The sequence below is a fragment of the Eptesicus fuscus genome, chromosome 3 (assembly GCF_027574615.1).
Source record: "Eptesicus fuscus isolate TK198812 chromosome 3, DD_ASM_mEF_20220401, whole genome shotgun sequence".
NCBI classification, from domain to species: Eukaryota; Metazoa; Chordata; class Mammalia; order Chiroptera; family Vespertilionidae; genus Eptesicus; species Eptesicus fuscus.
The window spans coordinates 60880120-60903209 of record NC_072475.1 but is presented as its reverse complement, the minus strand read 5'-3'; the positions used below and the strand labels follow the sequence as shown (position 1 = coordinate 60903209).

At 40.3% G+C, this 23090-nt stretch overlaps 1 protein-coding gene across 4 annotated transcripts; it reads right to left on the bottom strand.

The window, feature by feature from the left end:
• Positions 1–3153: 3153 nt before the first annotated feature.
• IGSF11 (immunoglobulin superfamily member 11) lies at positions 3154–22808 on the bottom strand. 4 transcript variants are annotated; one of them, XM_028153329.2, is made up of 6 exons: positions 22683–22808; positions 20793–21000; positions 17994–18149; positions 6396–6518; positions 5444–5594; positions 3154–3595 (listed from the first exon to the last, which is right to left on the bottom strand). In XM_028153329.2, exons 1-6 carry the CDS (start codon positions 22719–22721, stop codon positions 3154–3156), a joined length of 1119 nt encoding a protein of 372 aa, XP_028009130.2. In that variant the 5' UTR covers positions 22722–22808. The 4 variants fall into 4 exon arrangements, with proteins under 4 accessions (XP_028009130.2, XP_008144916.2, XP_054567853.1 ...); XM_008146694.3 differs by having other exon boundaries at positions 5444–5510; XM_054711878.1 differs by having other exon boundaries at positions 6468–6518.
• Positions 22809–23090: the final 282 nt, after the last annotated feature.

The following is a 23090-nucleotide window of genomic DNA, read 5'->3' as shown; positions in this document are numbered from 1 at the left end:
ATAGCTACAGTGATCAGCATATTATCTTTGGAGGGATAGACACAAAGATCAGTGGAAAAGCTAGAGACACACAACTGTATCTAAGTGATTTTTTTCCCAAAGGGATAAAAGCAGTTCACTGAAGTAAGGGTAGACTTTTCAACTAATGGTGCTGGAGCAACTGTATTTATCTCAGAGAAATAAAAAGTTATGTTCACACAAAAACCTGTACAAAAATGTTCACAGTAAAAATAAAATGTTCACAGCAGCTTTATTTTTAAAAGCCAAAAACTGGAAACTCAAATATCCTTTATATCCATTAATGGTTAAACAAACTGTGGTACATCTGTACCACAGAGTACTACTCAGCAATAAAGAGGAATGAACTATTGATACTTGCAACTTGAATGGATTTCAAAAAAATTATGCTGAATTTTTTAAAAAGCTAATCTTCAAAGGTTATATAATGCACGGTTCCATTTATATAACATTGTTGAAATGACAAAATTATAGAGAAAAAGAACAAAATAGGGATTAGGGACTTGAAGAAGAGAAGGCTGTAACTATATAAGGGAAGCATAACGAATCCTGTATCATGACTGTGATGGTCACATGAACCTACTCATGATAAAATTGCACTAAAGATGTGTGCGCACACACAAATGAGTGCATGTATAACTGTTGAAATCTGAATAAGGTTGATGGACTGTCAAATGTGTGATACTGTATCAGAGTTATGCAAAATATTACCTTTGGGAGAAATGAGGCGAAGGGTATATGGAAATCTATTATTTCTTAGAACTGCATGTAAATATATAGTTATCTCAAAATAAGAAGTTAAAACAAAGGAATGATCCAATATACAAGGGTGGGAAAATATAGGTTTACAGTTCTAACTACACAGAGTTTATTCTTGTATTAATATAATCCTAACTTGTCTTTTTCATATATACAACTGTAAACCTACTTTTGCCAACCCCTGTATATATCAAGTTACAATCATGATCATAACTTTATGAACTAACCTTAGCAACTTCAGTTCAGAAATTATCAGTCATTTGTCTACTCAACACCCATGTTAGGCACTGTTCTAGGTGACAGAGCTTCAAGGCTGAAAAATGCAGGAAATATGAAATATAAAAATAGCTCAATGAATGAGAAAGGTCATTACATCTATAATCACACATGTGAGAACTGGACCCAAATTAAATTTCTAACAATAAAAGTAATTTTTAGAATATTACATACTCATTAAAATGATTATGAATACTATTTAACAGAATGGAAAATTCTTATAAAGTTAGGGGAATACAAAATCACCCATTCATTAGTATTATGATAATTAATGACAACTTGTTTTTATATGAATAAACTTTTATTAAATTTTAGATAATTAGAAATAAAGAAATGCAAGATAAATGCTTTCTAAACAACATCTGATATTATCATCTGTGTCATAGTATTTTCACACTTGTGTTTATTAAAAAGTATAGATATTCATTTATTTAAATTTTTTACAAAGTCAAGAACCATCAAATGAAAAAAAATAAGTAATGCTAAAGTAAATTCAGTTTTCATCAGTATTGGAATGGTTAGGTTCTGATCTTAGCCCTCTTGGAAAAATAGTGTAGGCAGCAGCTGTTTGTTTCCATTTAGTCAAATAAGTCTGAAAATGAGGAGGCCCTCCCTGTGGTAACTATGCTTATAGGAAAGCATAGCAAAGCACAGTGGGATGAGGGAGTAAGAGACATTACCGGGAAAAGAAAAGATGCTCCTATGGAATCACGGGGGTCAGTATCATAAATAATTTAGGAAAAAGTCTGGGAAGAAAACATTTGTGTGCTGCTTATAGTGTGATTAAGGCGAGATAGTCACCAATCCAAGTATGACCCTATCTACAGAGCACAAAATAGAGTGGGGAGTTTGTCAATTACCGGGTGAACTCTTAAGGCCACACCGGGTAATTAATCACAAAAGTAGTCTCTTTACAGGGGTCTAAAATGCATTTGGACACAACTGCAACCCTGAGCTCTGACAAATATGGGGCAGACCCTCCCAGGAGCATACCTGAAGACACATCATTTTGGTCTCAGTACCATCTTTCACAAAAATAATTATTTTGAAGAAAAATAAAACAACTCCTGCCCTGTAACAACCAACTAACCTCTGCTTGTCAAACAAGGAGAAAGTTATCTCCCTCAGTACAAAAGGCATCAGGTTCTGCCCTCATTAAGAGTGACCCGGTGTGACAGCAGGGCACCCTGGAAGCCCTGCTCCAAGAGGCCGCCAGGGATGCTCCAGTCCCTGGACCTGCCTGCCTCCCTCTCCTGTGCCCGCCCCCCAGCCTCGCTCTTTCCTGATGGCCCTCCGTGGGCCCTATGAACAGTCACTGACTGGTGTTAACTAATAACAGTCTTTTCTTTCCTAGTCCAATGCCTTCATGAATTTTTCTTAAAAAGCAATAAATTTATTTAAAAATAAAATTTTCCCAGGAAATATGAACAGTAATTGTCGTGGACCTGTAGCAGACCCTAGAAAAACCTAGACAGGCAAGAATCTGTCAATAGAGCAATATTCCAAATATGAAATTCATGGTTCAGAAATAAGTAACTAAGAATGGGCTTCTCAAAGAAGTTTGTTTCCTCCCACTTCTTACTGAATTCTGCTTGTGTAAAAAGTTTTGATTCTATGATGTAGGGACAGATATTAACCACTCATGCCCTTTGCCCTCTATGTATAGAGGGAATGGGGAGAGGATGTTCATTACTTTTCCAAAGACGCCTATCTTTTAAAATAATGTCCTTATCTGGCACTTGAGTCTCTTGAAAGATTATTAAGTTAGGCATGAGCTAGAGAACAAACCCGTCTGGACTGCAGTTTAGATTTCACGTGCTATTCTGCTCACATCTTTTCCTTGGCTTGGCACATCTTTTGAGATTCAGCTTACTGACTAGGATCTCGGGACATCGGAGGTGGAGGAACAAGTCTTCAGGACAGACATTCTGGCTCATTTCACAAATCTCAGTGGCCAGGTAACAGCATTAATTTTCTTCTCTGTGCTTTTTACTAGTATCATGATAAGGAAAGTGTTTCTTTCCCCACACTCATCCACCACCCCCACCCCGTGTATGGGGCATCTCACTGGCTTTTTTCTGAACACTATCTGCTCATGTCCTATACGAGGGACCCGGCCCGACTCTGGGCTGGCACCATAACAGGGACGGCGCCAATCCGCTCCAGCGTTGCTTGGCTGACAGTGTGGGCGTGTGTGTGCTGCAGCCTAGGCTTCCTGCTGACCGAGCCATTGCTCCTGGGCATGACCTGCGGTGATGAGCCTCTGTTGGCTGTCACTACCAGAGTCCTATGTGGAGCTGGGAGCAGGTGGGTCCCGTTAGCACAGATGGATGGTATGTTGGCATTGCCTGAGTGCAGGGAGAAAGATTGGCGCAAGTCACTGAGGTGGTTGAATGACTCTGTGTTTCTGTGAGCTTTTGGATTGTTGCTCCAGTATCTGCTGTTGTAGGTGTTAGAGGAGGTCAATGTGTTGTTCTCAGAGGAGGACATCTCGGTGTGAAATGCTTTGGCAGAAGAACATTTAGGTGGAAGATCATCCTCTCTGAAAAGGAACAGAATAAAGTTGTCATTAGGATTGCATTCAGGTTTACCTACCAGGCCTCTTTCTTCCACATTAGGGATAACATGTCTGTGAAATACAAATCCTCAGGAAAGGCCAAAGCAGCTCTGGTGGCCTTGGCTTCAACATTCATTCCCTCTGAGACAATGCCCTAGGAATTTTCCCATCTTCTCAGTCTCCAAGATTACAAAAGGACATTTCAAATCTCTCAAAGACTTGTGTTTGCAATATAACTTTAAAAAAAAAGTGTGTGTGTGTGTGTGTGTGTGTGTGTGTGTGTGTGTGTATGTGTGCGTGCGCACGCGCATTTGCTCTAAGTAGGAAAATAGTCCATGAAGAATTCTGCTGAGCTAGCTGCTGTAAAATAGCTAAGAAATCAAGCTATGGATGTGAAGAATTTCAAGAAATGGTTAGAATAGGCCTGATCTTATTGCACTTTGGGGTTTGAGAGGTCATTATGGATGGCCAAAAACAAGTTTTCCTCAGTAATCTTATGCTGGGATGAAATCTGTCCCTGCATACATAAACCCTTAAGAACTAGAAGATGCTAAGAGGTCATTAATTTAATTTAAGAGGTTAATTCATTTAACATTTATTGAGTATCATTCCACTAGATGTTTCATGTAAAAAAAGACAAAGCTCAGATAGACAATAAACCTATGATCAAATGGGGATGACAATTAATATAAGAATATCTGCAAGTCTGCCGGCTTGGGTAAAGGGCAAAAGTTACTTATGTGAGGAGGTGATACCTAGACTGGTCTTGAATTAGATAAAGGGATTTACTGAAGAGATGGAGAAAAAGGAAGGAGTATTGCCCAGGAAGAGGGCAGAGGCCTGAGCAAAGGCCCTGAGGCATGAGAGGATGTAGAGTAAATTGAAACACAAGTGATATGGGAAGTTATGGGAGGTAAAACCAGTTATGGGAAGCAGGTGAGGGGGTCAGATCCTGAAGGACTGCATGTGTCATGCTAAGTAGACTGTAGGCATAAGTCATCAAAGCTTTTTCAATAAGGATATAATATGATGCAATCTGATTCTGAGCCTGAACCCTCATATTTCCACCATATGCCAAAAATCATTTTTCTTTTCCTGGCCAGTGTTACTAAGTGGTTAGAGCATTGGCCTGTGAACCAAAGGGTCCCTGGTTTCATTCCTGGTCAAGGGCATGTGCCTGGGTTGGGGCTTGTTCCCTGGCTCTGACTGGGACACGTGCAGGAAGCAACCAAGGGATTTGTCTCTCTCACATTGATGTTTCTCTCCCTCTCTTTTTCTCTCTCTCCCTCTCTCTTCCACTCTCTCTACAAAATTAATGGGAAAAATACCCTCTGGTAAGGATTAACAACAAAAAAAGAGTCACTTTTCTTTAAAGGTCATTTTGACATTGTTTTCTTAAGATGTTTATATTCTTGACTGAACTGTCTTTCACACCAAGCCATACTGCTTTGGCCTATCTGGGTATAGGTATGCTCTGATCATATTCCTTCGTGCTTTATGTTCTCATCTATAATATGTGTCAATGTTAAACACATGTTCTAATCTAACTTTTCTACTGTGGCAGCCACCTAACCCCAGTAACCCTGGAGATCTGGGAGGGAAAGGGGACATTCTTCTCTTGTGTCCTCCTAGTCCACCCCCTCTTTCATGATCCAGCAAATAAAGCTGACTAGTACCATGAGGAAAAGTGACAGCACATACAAGAAAATATCCTTTAGCCATTTTAACTATGTTGGCCATCACAGTCATAAGATAAGCAAAGAAATCTTAGTTTCCCAAATGAACAGAAATATCGACATTGGCTAAGCGGGACAAATTATCTGACACACAAACCTTATTTCATTAGGAATGTCTTCTTCCTCCTCCTCTTTATTTTTGCGTCTCCAGTAAAAGAATGCCCCTAAAATTAGTGCAATGCAAAAAATGACAATAACTGCACCAGTGCCAACGGCTCCAGCTATTAGTCCAATGTTCCTGGGCTGGGCTGCAAAATATATTTAAGGTATATTTAAACAACAAAATAAAAGAGAGAGAAATAGCATGTACCCATGCAACTTTATAAACTAAGTTTACTAGAGAATCTTCTTAAAATGTACAAAACTGCCTAAAGTATCGCATCCATATAAAGTTAAACCTCACTTAACTTTCTGTATCCCAGGGGCTAGGACTGAGGCACAGCAGGCTCACAGTTACTTAGGGAATGAACAGTCACATGACTCAGCTTCAGGAGAGCCACGCCTACAGCAGAGCAGGAAAAAGATGGTACCTGTCTCACCTGCCTGATCTGCCCCACAGGAACCTAGCAATCTGTGGGCTAACTTATCAGCTCATCCCAAACAGATCACGCCCTTTTGCAACTAGAATTCCAATAACCCAGAATTCTCAAATGAAGAGAAAAAATTGATATTCATTTATGATCAGGGCATTCAATAATTAAGTCGATATAAGGAATTTGGAGAAAATACAAGAAGGTCTTGTCTTGACCATGGCCATAGATCATCACAAACTGTATAATGTCTATAGCATTATACAGTTTGTGATGGAGCATTGGCCTGTGGGATTGATTTGATTCTATTGATTCTGGGGAGAAAGACATTTTGTCATAATGAAAATGTCATATTGCTTAAGCTGAAAAGTATACTAATACAATTATAAAATATTTTCAATAATGATTAAAACAAACAAATTTCTATTTAACCCTTAAACAATCTTAAAAACAATTCAGCATCACTCTTCATTCCCCAGTCTCAGACCCAAAGTGGACATCAGAATGTTACATACTTACGGGAGATCACCTGGAGATCCAAAAGACAGGTGCTGGTTCCTATGGCATTAGAAGCCACGCACTGGTACAAACCTGAAGACAGCGCGCTGATGTTCCGGATGGTGACTGTTCCTTGGACCTGGTCTGCCAGAAAAATAGCAATCAAATTAGGACTTAGAGGACAAAATAAGAAAACCAAAATCAGCAGAAGGTAAGGCTATGAAATAAACACGGAGGAAGTATCAATAGCTTTCTTTTTGTGCAGAGATATTTTTTTTTCTCATGAATTTTAAAGACCCAAGTCAGGACATCGCGTTAAAGATCTGTAGATGCACAGGGCTGTCTGTGCAGGCAACGCAGAGCGGAGCCGGGAGCACCTCACCAGCAAGCACCAGGCTGATTCAGGCACAAGCACATGGCCTGTCAGAAAGGGGGTGAGCTGATTCCTCAGTCCTTCACTTCTCTTGGCCTGCTCTGGCATGGAAGTAATTTATTGAAATGGAGTTAGAAAATAAATGCTCTTTATCTGCTTTCTTTTAAAGAATAGGGAAAGTTCAACAATGTGGAACCATAATATGAAAGCACAAATGACATCACACCCCCACTCTGTTGTAGTTGGCTGCAACACTGTATCCCACGTAAGCTATGCAGCTGGACTAAGTGCCCTTCAGAGTTAGACAGAAGTAAATGTGTACATTTCCACTTCCATCCTCTGCTTCGTTCCAGACCACTTCCGGATGTGTTCTAGACTCAGAGCGCCTGAGCTGCAATCTGCCCTAACACATGTGGCCCCGAATGTGATACCTCATCTTCATCTATGTTTTTGTTTCCTCATGTGTGACATGGAGCTACCAACGTGCCTCTACATCATATCTCTATAAGGACTAAAGAAGATAATGTATGGAACAAGCTTAGTATGGTGCCTGATCATGCTTCGCAAGGGAAAATCCTTCCTGGCATTGCTTGGGAAATTTAAATTTTTCTGAATCATAAAAAAAAAAAATCATAAGGAAATGTTGAATGTCTCCAAATTCTTAATACAGACTAATAGCTCAGGATTTGAGGTTGAGGTTGAGAGATAGGCATTCATAAATCACTTTATATTTTTATATGGTTTATGTATTTTTAAATAATAATTAATAATCAGGATAATAAACAGTCATTTCTTCCATAAAAGTTCAGAGGTATTCTGTACAAAATAATAAATGGATGGCTTATGAATATACTATGGCAAAATAATACATTTCAATAATATGTAAAACATGATCTCAAACTGATATAAACATTTGATAATAAAAAACAGTAAAACTAAATGCAAAATTAAAGTCTATATAAATACTCAAAGGTAGTATCACAAACACTTAATATTTAAGCTCTGTCATTCTAAAAGAAAATTTTAAAACAATACAGCATTAAGTGAATTTTAAAACAATACGGCATTAAACACTATTCAACAGACTTGATCTTTGTTTTATGCCAAATTTTCCAGAGATAGAAAATTTTATTTCATTTTTGTGGTAACGCTGAATTAAGATATAGAAAGAGAATGGACAGGAAGAGAACCTATACCCATTAAGAGAAGGTCCAAACACCTTCAAGGCCGATGTTAGGGTACATCCACTTCATATTGGCTCATTTCTTTTATTTAACATTGAAAATGTTTTGTCTCTTTGGCCTGATTTTGCTTTTACCATTGAAATAGATATTGCTTTTACTGATTTGGATTTTAAATCCACTTCTGTTTTCATCTCAGTGTATTCTACAGCAACATTCCCATCTCCTTCTCTTTGCATTTCTGCTTTTGAAGCATTTACAAAGAACTGAAGTCTACAGCAAATATTTAAACACTGGAAAATAGCAATGAAAATTAGTGGGCAATATCTGAATGTGATATTTGGATCCCCTTTATTAACAACACTAGAGGTCTAATGGACAAAAATTCATGCAAGAGTAGGCCTTCCTTCTCCCGGCTGCCGGCACCAGTTTCTCTCCAGCACCCAGGACCCAGGCTTCCCTCCTCTGGCCACCAGCAGGCACCCAGGACCCGGGCTGGCTTCCCTCAGGCAGCCTGCAGGCACCCGGAATCTGGACTGGCTTCCCTCCGGCCCTGGCTTCGTCAGGAAGGACATCCGGAATGACATCCAGAAGACGTCTGGTCTAGTTAGCATATTACCCTTTTATTATTATAGATCAGTGGTCGACAAACCGTGGCTCGTGAGCCACATGTGGCTCTTTGGCCCTTTGAGTGTGGCTCTTCCACAAAATACCTCGTGCGAGCGTGCACGTACAGTGCGATTGAAACTTCGTGGCCCATGCACAGAAGTCGGTTTTCGGCCTGGGCGAGTCTATTTTGAAGAAGTGGCATTAGAACACTCAAGGGTCCAAAGAGCTGCATGTGGCTTGCAAGCCACGGTTTGCCAACCACTGTTATAGATTACATAGAATCATGCATCAGGATTACCAAGCTAATGACTTATTCTACTTCCAAAACTTGTTATTCCTTAGAATACCACCCATGGCATTTCTATAAAATCCTATATAATAAGAGAGGAATATACGTCACAACCAATCTACAAGTGGTGGAGAGCTACAGGAGGGCAGGCCAGCAGGCAGAGAGCTACAGGAGAGCACAGCAGTGAGCTACGAACAGTGGAGAGCTACCAGTGGCGGTGGGTGGGTGGCCAGCTGAGGCAAGCGGCAGCAAGCTACTGGCGCACAGATTTGTGCGCAGGGCTACTAGTATACTATATGTATAAACCTATTAATATTTATTTGCAAGAATGACTCACCATTAGCAACAGACATGGCCATGAACACAACATGGCACAGCTACAAGTGAGATTAGCTGATCAGGTTGTACCTGCTTCTCTCTAGACGCTTCCATCCAGGTTCCCAGAAATGCTGACTCTGAGTGCTCTTGTTTTTAACTTGGCTTCTTTCAAGTCAATATGTCTCTATGTTGTTTGTTAAGCTTCAATTCTCAAGGAGAATGACACTTAGAGTGCTCAAGAAATATTACCTGTTTCCATTATCCTTATTTCAGTCCCCATCCACTAACTTCCTCACAACCTTCTCAAGCACACCTCTCAGTTATTTCTTCTGAGTTAATACAGTGATTGTTCGTTCAATGGCCTGTGGCAGAAATCTGAGCTAACTGTGAGTTTTCTCTGAGTCTAATCAACCCACATGTTTTGTTGATTTTTGTCTTCAGTCTCTCAAATGATTCCACCCTGCCCATCCTTTCTCCATCCCTGTCTGTGGGGTCTCATTTCAGGCCCTTTTCACTTCTCAATGGACTATTATCAGAGGTTCCCATCTATGATCTCACTTCCAATTCCTTACCCTGATTGCTAAGGCTATTCCTAAAATGCACATCTGGGTATCTTCTCTTGCTTTATATAGGGCAGTTGATACCCAAAGTCTCAAAGATAACATCCAAACCCCTTTCTTGTTATATCATGTCTTTCACAATCTGGACCTGAACTTGACAACCTCCTCTCTGGCCAAATCTCCATGAATCTGTATGCCAGCTTCACACATTTAAAATGTCAAACCAAGACATTCCCTCTGTTAATAATATCCCCTTTTAACATCTGTTCACCTTTTAAAATCCTTTTCTGCTCAGAAATCTCTTTCCACCAAAAGATCTTCCTAAACTCTTCAGGGAAAAATAACACTTCTATATTTTTAATTTTATAGCACTATAAACATATTTATAGCATGACACATGTAGTGTTACAATTATCTATATACTAGAGGCCTGGTGCACAAAAATTGTGCATGGGTGGGGTCCCTAGGCCTGCTCGGCAATCAAGGGGTCCCATATTGGAGAGGGTGCAGGCTGGGCTGTGGGACACACACCCCCTCCGTGCACGAATTTTGTGCACTGGGCCTCTAGTACAGATATAAAAGCCTAAGCAACCAAACAACCAGTGGACTGGTCGCAATGATGTGCACTGACCAACAGGGGGCAGATGCTCAATGCAGAAGCTGCCCCCTGGTGGTCAGGGCGCTCCCACAGCAGGAGCAGTGCTCAGCTGACCGACCCGTCCCGGTGGCCCACCAGCCCAGCAGCAGCCACTCACTCCCTCAGTAGTCCTGCAGGTCCAATCTCTGCAGAACAAGCCAGGCACTACAGACTGGCACAACTGGCACAATCCCGACAGCACTGCTGGCCTCCTAGAAGTCGGCCTGGGGCACCACAGCCACTTCCCCTCCCTAGATGCTCCACAAGGAAGAAACAATATAAAAGTGGCGACCAGGTGGCTCCCAACAACCAGGGTGAACATCAGCAGGATAGAGCCAGATCCCAGGCCGGCAAGGGTGACCCACCGCCTGCCCAGAGGGCTGATCACGTCCCATCCCCCGCCCCTTGCGATGGGTGCCAGGTGCAGGGCTCATGGCTGACGAGTGCTGCTTCGGCGGGCGTGAACCTCTCCTGATGAGGACTGACTGGGTACAAGCCCACAGCAGGTACAGCGGGGCAGGGATGAGCAGGAGCAGCATGCAGGAGTGCAGGCAGCATTAGATTGCCAGTTTCAGCCCAATCCCTGCAGGCCATGCCAAGGGGACTCCACCCGTGCACAAACTCATGCACCAGGCCTCTAGTATCTTTATATGTGTCTCCTCCATTAGAAAATATGTCTAGTTTTTAAAATATATTTTTATTGATTTCAGAGAGGAAGGGAGAGGGAGAGAGAGACAGAAACATCAATGATGAGAGTCATTGATCAGCTGCTTCCTGTACACCCGCTACTGGGCACTGAGCCTGAAACCTGGGCATGTGCCCTGATGGGGAATCAAGCAATGACCTTCTGGTTCATAGGTCAACATTCAACCACTGAGACACACCAGCCAGGTGAAAATATGTCTAATTGCATTTATGTCTCTCTACCTTCCATAATACCCTATCCTTAAGTAGTTGTACAGAATAAGGGTTGTATCTATGTATGTACATACTGTACACACACATCTTTGAAGAATGGAAGAACGTACAAAAAAAATAAATACAGTTGTGATAACCTTAATTTTATAAGAACAGGGTGTACATCCCATGGGACTTGCTCTTGTCTTCAGTCAGAATGACAAAGAGAAAAATAAGCACATGTTTATTCAGCAACGTTAGTGAGTGAAGACTTTGTTACTCTCATAGGAGAATTATGGAAACACTCTCACTGGGGAGGGGATTGACAGAGGAAGTTCAGGAAGAAGAATCAAGATGCCTGAGGCTCCCTAACATGGAAGAGGAACAGTAGTGCTTTCTATCCACAGACTCTAGGCAAGCACAGTGTCCTCCCCAGGCCTCAGCATTCTCCCTGTAACATGCAAGTGCTGGACTATGGTGATGCTTAAGATACCCTCATGCTCCATCTGTGATCTCCACACAAAGTTCTTCAGCATTCTCAGCAGGGAGAGCTCATCATCTCTCTCCACTGTGCTATCGTAATATATAAAAACCTTGGGTCCATCATGACCACAGGCTCGACCAACGGGAAGTCCTACAGTCAGCACTGGGTTGCCATGGTGACCCAGCACTGACTGCTGAGGAGCTGCGAATCAAGCCCGGAGAGAGGGATGAAGAGAGAAGCAGGGTCTGATCCATAGCCTGTGTGGCAGCTGTTGATCAGCACTTGCCTCTCTCTTTCTCTCCGGGCCAGGCCAGCAGCCATGCCTCCATTTCTCTCCAGGCCCCCACTGGGGTTGCTGATCAGCCCCACCTTTCTGATCAGGCCCCATTGATAGGCCCAGAGATGCTGACTGGCATAGAAACTGACAAATCAGAACCAAATCTGGGTGAAGTGGGAGGAGCCAATGGCTGCCTAGGAGGTGGAGCTTTTGACGCTGACTGCCATAGAAACTGACCAACCAGAACCAATTCTGGGTGAAGTGTGAGGAGCCAATGGCTGCCTAGGAGGCGGAGCTTTTGATGCTGACTGGCATAGAAACCAACCAATCAGAACCAAATTGGCCAGCAGAGGAGGGCAGTTAGGAGTGATCAGGCAGGCAGAGGCAGTTGGGAGCAAGATCAGGCTGGCAGGGGAGGGCAGTTAGGGGCGATCAGGCAGGCAGGCAGGCAGGTGAGTGGTTAGGAGCCAGCGGTCCCAGATTGCAAGAGGGATCGGGCCTAAACTGGCAGTCGGACATCCCTCAAGGGGTCCCTGATTGGAGAGGGTGCAGGCTGGGCTGAGGGAACCCCCGCCTTCGTGCATGAATTTCATGCACCAGGCCACTAGTTCAATTATAAAAGGATGAGGACAATAGAGGATTCCTTAGGAGCCATGAAGGAAAAAGGCATAATTTATAAAGAACACTGAAATAATCAGTAGAAGGTACAGGGGAGGATAAATATAAAACAGAATATTAGGAATCCATCTAAATATATCCACAATCACAATTAATATAAATGGATTTTAAGAAAATGAAGGCACAGGGTCACACATCCATTAATTTCTGAAGTCAAGATTCCAACCACATCCTCAAACTTGACAAAAAAGAAATTTTATAGAAAAACAGGTACAGAAAAATCAAAATAAATTTAAACCATTAGAGAAACTGAATCAATAATCAAAAATCCACCAACAAAACATAACAGCAAGGCAAAGCTTAGGCAAATTCTACAAAATAATCAGATAATCTCTATCTTATTCATACTGCTGCAGAAAATAGAAAAAGAAGAAAAGCCGCCCAACTCATTTTGAGGCCACTGTATAATGTGATACAAAAATTGAACCAAGGACAATAGAAGGCAGAAAAATCACAGGCCATTCTCCTCACTTATGATCACAGATGCAAAAATTCCATTAAAATATTAGGATTCTGAATGAAGCAATTCGTTTTAAAATAATCACAAACAGACTTTATTTCAGAAATGTAAGGATGTTGCAATGTTTGAAAATCTATTAATGTAATTCATTTACTGACATTTTGGTTTGGATAATTCTTCATTGTGGATGCTGTCCCATGCATTGTAGGATGCTTATTAGCAGCAGTCCTGGCCTCTACCCACGAGCTGCCAATAGCACCTCCTCCCAGCTTGACAATCAACAACATCGCCAGACATTGCCCAGTGGAACTGTCCCTGCTTGAGACCCCTGATGTAGAGGCTGCTGAACTGTTTCATGCATTATGCTTCCAGGGAACCTGGGCCAGTTATACAAGCCTTAGAAGCACGGACCAAAGGGCTACATTTTGCTTGAAATAATATCAACCTTAAATACAGTTTCACTTACCTTAGAATTCAAAAGTAGACACCAAAAGGATAATAATGAATCCACTATTTTTTCTCCATATGAAAATGAAGTGTACCTCCTAGGATACTGGTTCTAAATCTACTCATCTCTTGACTATCCACATATGAACTATATGAGAACTTTTGGGTAACTTTTATTTTGACATAATTTTAAACTTACAGAAAGTTGCAAGAATGTCACAAGGAACTCTACTATATAGATATTGTACATCATCTACTCAGTTTCAACAACTGTTCATATGAGAAAATTGTAATTTTCTCACTAAGCATATAAATACTTTTCTGAGCCATTTAAGAGTGAGTTGAAGCCCAGCCATGGTGGCTCAGTGGTTGAACATTGACCCATGAATCAAGAGGTCAAGGTTTAATTTCCAGTCAGCGCACATGCTGGGTTAGGTTGCAGGCTAGGTCCCCAGCAGGAGGCAGCTAATCCATGACTCTCCTTCATCATCTATCTCTCCCTTCCTCTCTGAAATCAATAAACATTTTTTTTTAAAGTGAGTTGAAGACATTGGGCCTCTTTACAACTAAATACTTAGTATTTCCTAAGAACATTCTTTGCACAATCACAGGATAAGCATCCAAGGCAAGAAATTTAACATTGGTACAACAGTATTATCTAACCCACAGCTTATACTCAGATTTCACCAATTGTCCCAATAATGTCCTTTTTGGCTATTTCTTCCTCTGTCCAGATTCTAATTCAGAATTCCACATTGCATTTAATTGTTTTATCTCCTTAGTCTCTTCCCATCTGGAATAGTTTGTCTTCCCTTTGGTTCGCTTGATGTTTCCTCCTCACTGGGTTCAGTTTGTGTGTTTGACATGAATACCACAGCAACGATGTTGTGTCCTTCTCAGTGCATATATTAGGAGGTACAGGATAACACCTTCTAACAATATTAATAACTAGAGGCCCGGTGCATGAATTTGTGCACAGGTGGGGTTCCTCAGCCTGGCCTGTGCCCCTTCACAATCCGGGACCCCTCAGGGGATGTCAGACTACCAGTTTTGGCCCAATCCCTGTAGGCCGGTCCAACATCCCCCAAGGGATATAGCAGTGCACGAAGCGGCAGGCGACCTAGGAGGAGCTCAAGTCTAGGCCGGGCACCTCACTGCTCCCACTCATCCCAGCCCCATGGTGCCTGTCTCTGCCGTGAGGCTGGAGCGCCACAGCTACGCTCACCAACCATGAGCCTGGCATCTGGTGCCCGTTGGTCAGCTGAGTGGCACTCCCACTGTGAGAGTGCACTGACCACCAGGGGGCAGCTCATGCATTAAGCGTCTTCCCCCTGGTGGTCAGTGCATGTCATAGTGACCGGTCGAACAGTCGTTTAGGCTTTTATATATATATAGATATTCACTTTGATCACCTGGTTAAAGTGGTATCCACCAGGTGTCTCTACTATAAAGTTACAGTTGACCCTTGAACAACACAGGGGTTAGGAGAACTGACACAAACCCCAGCAGTAGAAAATCTGCATATAATTTTTGACTCCCCAAAGACTTAACTACTAGTAGCCTACTGTTGACCAGAAGCTTTATGGATAACCTAAACAGTCAACACATATTTTGTATGTTATATGTATTATGCATGGTATTGTTACAATAAAGTAAGCTAGAGAAAAGAAAATGCTATTAAGAAAATCATAAGGAAGAGAAAATACATTTACAATATTTATTGAAAAACTCTGCATATAAGAGGATCCCTGTAAATTCAAACCCTTGTTGTACAAGGGTCAACTGTATTATTTTTTTCTGTGCAACTAATAAGTAATTTGTGGAGACATATTTTGGAACTATGTAAATATCCTGTTCCTTATCAAACTTTTGTCCATTATTTTGACATCAGTGATGGCTTTCCTAACTCCACCATTCCTTCTATATACAGTAATAGGTATTCTACTGTTAGAAAGTGGCTTTCCCTTATTCTACTGGCTTTCCCTTATCCCCCATTTATTTATGTATATCAGCAGGGACTCTCATTTTATTTAATGGATTATGTATTTATTTTAATGTTCAAATTGTCTCAGATTTGGCTGGAAGAAATGCCTTCAAGCTGGCCCCTATACACAAGGTCAATGCTAATTCCCACATATTATGCCCCTGTCACTAATCAGACATCTGGGGTGCCTTCCCCTGGTGTCAAAACATTCTTTTCTCAGAGATGCATCCTGAGTTTATATTAAGCAACTGCAAACATATTAGTAAAGTAAATCTTCTGAAAAAAAATATGTTGAGATTAAATGTTATTTTGAGATCTACTTTATTTATGTAGCTATCAAGAGGTAGACTTAAAACTCAGACTCATTTAATGTGCATTATTATGAAACATGAAATTATCTAAAGTAATTCTGATAACCAATCCAGAGTTTGAATTATAAAAGACAAACATTTTCATCCTAATTCTCTTTTATACCCAAAGAACCAAAGAATATTCAAGTTGCAAAGAAAATATCAAAAAAATGTGCCCCAGCTGGTCTGGCTCAGTGGATAGAGCATCAGCCTGCAGACTGAAAGGTCCCACGTTCAATTGTGGTCAAGGACACATGCCTGGGTTGTGGGCTCAATTCCCAGTAGGGCGTGTGCAGGAGGCAGCCGATCAATGATTCTCTCTCATCACTGATGTTTCTGTTTCCCTCTCCCTGTCCCTTCCTCTCTAAATCAAATTTTAATTTGACTGATATATATTTATTCATAAACAAGGTATGGAAAGTTCTTTCTACAGATATTTCACAACTTAAATACAACCACTTTTAAATGTTCATTTGTAATTCCAAATTCAATCCAGTATTTCAAAGAAATGTTATAAAATAAATCATAAAATCTTAAGGTGAGCAATATCATCTTCAAGATACTGTTTAACACCCTAATTTTACAAAAGGCAACACAGGCCAAAAGAGGTAAACTGTCACAGAAAAATCTAGAATTTGAATATAATTTCAGGATTTGAAGACAAGTTCTATTTTAAACATATCACTTATAATGATGAGATCAACAAGTTAGTACAGAAATAAAGCTATTTAGCCCACAGTGTGACTAAAACATCTACCAATAAAAAATCAGTAGAGAACAACAATATTGCAATAATCATTATTAGAGTAACAAAAGGTATTATGTTGAAAGAAGTGTTTTAAAATAATGACATTTGGACTAGGTTAACTTAAAGGTGATGGGAGGTCCATTGATATTTCTGTTGTGATTCTGAAAGAAAACTAACAAACTCTTTAAGAAGTTGGTGGTCCTGGTTCTTTAAAGTGTCTAACTTCACATACAACTTAGGACTTTCCTTTTCCATGGTTCATACTAATCAGGCATTAACGAAGGTTGTTTTAGATCTCTCCATTAACTGCCAATTCTTTTTCTATATTATTTTTAATTGATTACAGAGAGGAGGGGAGAGATAGAAACATCAATGATGAGAGAGAATCACTGATTGGCTTCCTCCTGCACGTCCCCTACTGGGAGTGGGGGGAAGGGGTAGGGGGGTGGGGGGGTGAGAATCGAGCCTGCAACCCAGGCACGTGCCTTTGGCTGGAATTGAACCTGGGACCCTTTAGTCAGCAGGCCAACGCTCTATCCACTGAGCCAAACTGGCTAGGGCAACTACCAATTTTTTAAGATTTTTACATCTGCCCTGAAAATGTTACAGGAAACATGTTCTATATTATTGATTATGTGAAACCCGAGACTGCTAATTCCTAATTTTTTTAAATAGATTTTATGTATAATTCTATAATTTTCCTCATTTTATTTCATAAATTTTCCTCAATTTTTCAGGGGTGTTTCTTTTAATATTAAATATAAATAGCTGGATTAACATGTAGAAAACCATCAGTGATATTCATGCCTTCCCTATGTTTACCTGTCTGATGTGATCAATTCCTGGATGATCGGTGGGGCCTTTTCCTGTTCTCTTTCCCATCTTCCTCCTCTAATTAGACATGAGGCTACAAATAGGATGATTAGCCCTTCCATGACCATGCAGATGTTCCACGTATAAAAGTAGGCAGTTGCATCTCAAGTAGGAAGTGGATTCTCAGTGAACTTCAAGGATTATCTTACAGTTAACAACACAAAGAAGCTACCATTGAGCTATTTTAAAATCTTCACTATGATGGAACAGAATTTCCATATATAGTTACCACTGAATAATCTGTATTTCATAAAACCAGCAGTGAGAAGATAAAATACAATGTTTTGTTCTCTTTATAGTTGAAAACACAAAATGATCCAGATAGCTTTTTCAGCAGTTAGAAATACAGTGTGTGTTTTTTCAAAATCTGTGAAAGCTATTACTTGGGGAGTTTTAGAATCAAAATTTTCCACAATAACTAATTAAATGAGTTAAGCAACACTCTACTACATACCCTGAGTGGCTGTTGGAGGTAGCTTGAAGGTATTGTCTAACTTCTCCCAAAGATAAGTTGGTCGAGGAATGCCTTCCTCAGAGCTGCAGAGCAGGATGACATCGCTGCCGACATCCTGGGATCCTTGGATTTGGCAATGAGGGGCAGAAGGGGGAACTATAATAGGAAGAATAAGCAGCAAAGTATGCAATCACTACAAGCCAAACGATGACAGAGGTGAGATCCAACATTCAGTACACTAGAACCTCACTGCTTTTGGAACACAGACACCAGGAGACCACCTGAGTGAAGCCAGTGATAGTCATGTACTATTCACAGGGCGTGGGCATAGGTGCCTACAACGTCAGTTAGCAGGGAACAAGTATGTAAAAGGGGCTACACTCTCTGACCACATTTTCAAGGTATCTTATGGACTTGCTTTCACTCTGCTTCCTCTAAATAATTCTTGAGATTCTTTGTTCAGCATATTGCCTTTAAAAACACTGCTGAATACATATGTTCACAGCAGCATCATTTACAATACTAAAAGGTGGAAACAACTCAAGTGTCTATAGATAGATGAATAGGTAAGTGAAATGCAGTTAGTTATACATACAATGAAATATTATTCAGACTGGAAAAGTACAAAAATTCTGACATGTTACAACATTGATGAACCTTGAAGACATTATGCTGAGTGAAATAAGCTAGTCATAAAAAGACAAAATATCATTCCACTTATATGAGGTATCTAGAGTAATCAAATTCATAGAAACAGAAAGTAGAACGGTGATCTCCATCAGCTGGGGATAGAGTGACATGTTGTTTAATGGGTACAGAGTCTTAGTTTTGCAAAGTGAAAGTAGTTATAGAGATTGGTTGCACAATAATGGGAATGTACTTAACTTTATTGAACTGCACTGTAAATTTTATGTTACATGTATTTTACCACAGTTAATTTTTTTCATTACTGAAAGAGGCCACATGTAGAGAAGATACCTCAAGGAAGAGCAACCACTTACCCTGCCAGCTCCACTCTGGCTAAGATCACCTCAACAAGGTCCTTTATCACTTTACAAACAAAAACCAGGCAGACCTACTTTATACCTAAGCTACTTTGTGGTAGGGGAAGTTATGGTAAGGTTCAAGTCTACCTACTACTAGACAGTAACAGTGCACATTTTCTAATGATTAAGGCGGATGAGGACACAAAGATCATGAAATAAAAAAAATTACTGGAAAAAAAACACTAAAGAAAGAAGGTGGTGATTCATAGCAAAAACAAAAAACACAAGCAAGCAAAAAAATATAAAGAAAGTAAGCCCATGGCTTAGAGTCCCTTATTAGGAAATACAGGCAGTAGAGATTAAATCCAAGAAATTATGTACTTGTAATGCTAATGGCTTTTCAGTAAATGTGTTCCATCTTGCAAAAATGAATGAATGAATGAATGCCTAAATGAAAGAATGAAAAATAAGTGCAGTACACAGAAGAACCAGGAAAGAAGGTGGGTGGAGGAAAAGAGAACAATGAGAGTAACCTATAGGTAGGAAGAGTAAAAAAATCTCAGGGTACCCTACCTGCTACGATAGGATAAACCAATCTCCTCAGTTTAGTGTCTTCAACATTGCCACTGTGACGCTATGAGGGGAAACCAACATAATTCTTTGAAGGCAGCATTAATTATAAAATAAATTAAAGGCTTTTTTTCCTTCCTTTAAAAAATGAGAAAAATAAATAAACTTGGAGAATGTGGGAATCTAGTTATCTAACCTATAGGCATAAGCAAGGAGAATAATATTAAATTCCAATAGTACTCAAGAATATCTTAAAATCTACAATTTTAATATATTAGAAGGAATGATACTTCTAGGATAGAATTCTCCAACCTGGTTCTTAGTTTTCTTAATCTGTTTAAAAACTGGGAGGACAAGGCACCACGGAAGAAAAATGTCAAGAACCCCCGACACTGGTATCCTCAAGTGACTCAATAATGGAAGGGACAGGGAGAGAGCTTGCCAAGGAGCATGGGAGCAGGTTCTGAGACTCAAGTAGGATGAAGGGCCATCAAAAGCATCAGCCTTTTCTAAGTACTTGCCATAAGCATCCATTTCGGAGGGAGTGTTTTACTTCAGAGGCAGTGGAACTGAGAAATAAAACATGTTTAAGAGTGGATATAATTAAGTATTAGATAGTCTAACTTGCCAGTATAATGGAAAGAATACTGACTTGAGTAAAAAGACCTACATTTTAATCTAAACTTTATTGTGCTTCTTATCTATATAACCTTGGAAAAGACCTTAATCTATTTGGTCTTGGTATTAAGACCAACTTGATCATACAACTTATCATTTAAATAAGGATACTTTTGAGAGTAAGAGGAGGTATTATTAAAATCATGCCAGGACAAGAAGTGTAAACCAACAACTGGTGAGCCTACTCAGAGTCACACAGACATGATGAAGTAGTTAACTATTTTCACATGGGCTGAAACTTCCGCTTCACAGTCATAAATAATTCTTGATTTAATTTGCTCTCAACAATACATCCTCTCCTGCACGATCCTAAGGAAAGTGAGAGGCCACTTGTGATGGTATTGTATATCATCTTTATCCAGGAAGTGAACTTTAGAAAGCTACTAAAATGGAGTGTGGCGGGGGTTGGCGGGGGAGACTAAGCAGCACGGAGAAGCAGAGTGGACGTGGGCTGGGCGGAGAGATGACATGAGAAGGACACAAGCAGACTGTGAGTGTAGTAAACGTGCTTGAGAGGAGATTCATAAGTAAAGCCCAAGTGCTTGGGACATTTGCTATCACTCACCTAAAACTGTGAGACCGGTGACCCCAATGTTCCTGCCCCCTCTATCCGGAAGGTTGTTAACCAAACACTGGTAGGTGCCAGTGTCTGATAGCTGAGTGTTGTTAATGAAGATAGAGACATTGGTGGCTGGCATGGTGCCTGCAAATCCTACCCTGCCTTGGAACTGGGGGGCGCCATCGAACATCTGTCCACCCTGATACAGAATGACCTGCAAAAGAAAGCAAAGTCAATAAACTGGCCACTGCATCTCCTTCTGGACACGTAACTGTAACTACCTAGTAAACAGGAGACTGCACCAAACATTAGAAAACTTTATTTCTAAATTAGAGCTGCCACCAAGTTCTTACTGTAACACCTATCTGTACGTATCCAGGGATTCTAAATTTTACATACCAAATTGGAATAACATTATTTCCTTACCTAACTCATCAGAATAAAGAAAACATCTTTATGCTATGCTACTATCGGTCCATAAATATTTTTACTGGTTCAAAAAATTAGATCCAAATTAAATGTTTTTTTAAAAATAAGCACTCCTATTCTCATGCTTACTAGGTCACATAATAGATCAAAGGTAATAACTGAATATATATGAATGTCATAAAAGGGAAGGAGAGTTATAAACCCATGATTACTTTCTTTTTTTTAATTTTTTTAATTTTTTTATTTTTAATATATTTTATTGATTTTTTACAGAGAGGAAGGGAGAGGGACAGAGAGCTAGAAACATCGATGAGAGAGAAACATCAACCAGCTGCCTCCTGCACAGCCCCTACCGGGGATGTGCCTGCAACCAATGTACATGCCCTTGACTGGAATCGAACCTGGGACCCTCCAGTCCGCAGACCGACGCTCTATCCACTGAGCCAAACCGGTTTCGGCCATGATTGCTTTCTTATATCAATTTCTATCATCAAAGTTAACTATTCATGGGAGGGGACTTAGAGGAGCGGTGCTGCAAAAAGCCCTTAGGGCTGAGAGTGGGGGACTTGGTTCTATTCCAACTCTACCAATAAATGTTTGCATAAACGTGGCCAAGTCTTTCTTTGCCTGTTTGACTCAATCATTGACTCCTAAAATGACGAGGGTGAACAAAATGATCTCAAAGGCTCAGTCCAATTACACAAGTTCCATAGTTTAAAGAAATTCAAGAAGTTCCAATTAAATCTATTTGTTCCCCTACAGAGGAATGAATAGGAGGTTATGTCCTCACCCTTTCTTGCCAGCCCAACTCCCTTCAGAAAATTCAGCTTATCAAATATTTTTAGGTAGTGATAAGTTTATTGAATCAGGAAAGCTTCATAAAAGAAATAATTAACTCTGGGAATGAAGGTGTAGTCATAATCACAATGCATTAATCTTCTGAGCATTCTTTTCTGCAGTAGCTATCACATATTATGGGTTTTTTGCCTATAATTGATACACCTTATTAGGAAATAACTTCTATTTTCATGTACCCTAATTTGTTTGAAACTCCAGTATGCCAGCTGGCTTTGTTTAAAATACTGTAAAATTAGCCAAATAATACAAGTACTACTTTCTTAATATTATCACAATCTGTAAAAAGTACTTTCTCATCCACCTAGTTTCAGTCCCTGCCTTTCAAAATGTATTTTGCTTTGGTATACAATCAGTTTTGGCATTTCCTGCCAGTGACTTTTTTATGAAATTCCAGGTTCCTACATAAAATTCTCAGAAAGATCCCCTTGACATCTGTTAATTTTTCTAAAAAGTCTCTTCTGATAGTTGACATAATGCAGGAGTACAGGCAGCGCACACTGAACATGCCACCTTCCTCTAGAAATCAATCATGTACTCAGGATGCTTTCCTACCTGCCTCCTCTGAAAAGATTAATATCCTAGAGGCAGCCCAGGATGGAACAGAAGTACCTGCTCAGGTTGGTTGGCATTGGCGAGAGGAATGACCATCCAAATGACATTGAGGTTGATGAGGGCAGCACTGGTGGTGAAAGTACAGGGCAGGACTGCTGTCTGACCCCGGGCCACCTGCACACTCCCAGGGCTCTCTGAGACCTCCAGGGAAACCGTGACACCTATGGGAGAACCAACAGGAGGTTATGTGCTCACCCTTTCTGGACAGAGAGAGCTGTGTTTTCACATAATTAATAATGTATACAGAATATGACAGTCTTACTAAATAACTACTGACCAGTCACTGAGACAAAGTAATGGAAACTATTTATCCCTTTCTTTACCTCTTAGTAGTACTTGTATTATTTGGCTAATTTTACAGTATTTTAAACAAAGCCAGCTGGCATACTGGAGTTTCAAACAAAT

What these genes read in the sequence shown, in the direction of transcription:
- IGSF11 (XM_028153329.2), bottom strand. Translation starts at nt 22,721, where the DNA reads ATGGTCATTCCTCTCGCCAATGCCAACCAACCTGAGCAG. An exon ending in ATGCCAACCAACCTGAGCAG is followed by an intron (nt 21,001 to 22,682) that starts GTACTTCTGTTC and finishes TTTCTTTTGCAG; the next exon opens with GTCATTCTGTATCAGGGTGG. An exon ending in ACCTCCAACAGCCACTCAGG is followed by an intron (nt 6,519 to 17,993) that starts GTATGTAGTAGA and finishes TTTTTCTGGCAG; the next exon opens with ACCAGGTCCAAGGAACAGTC.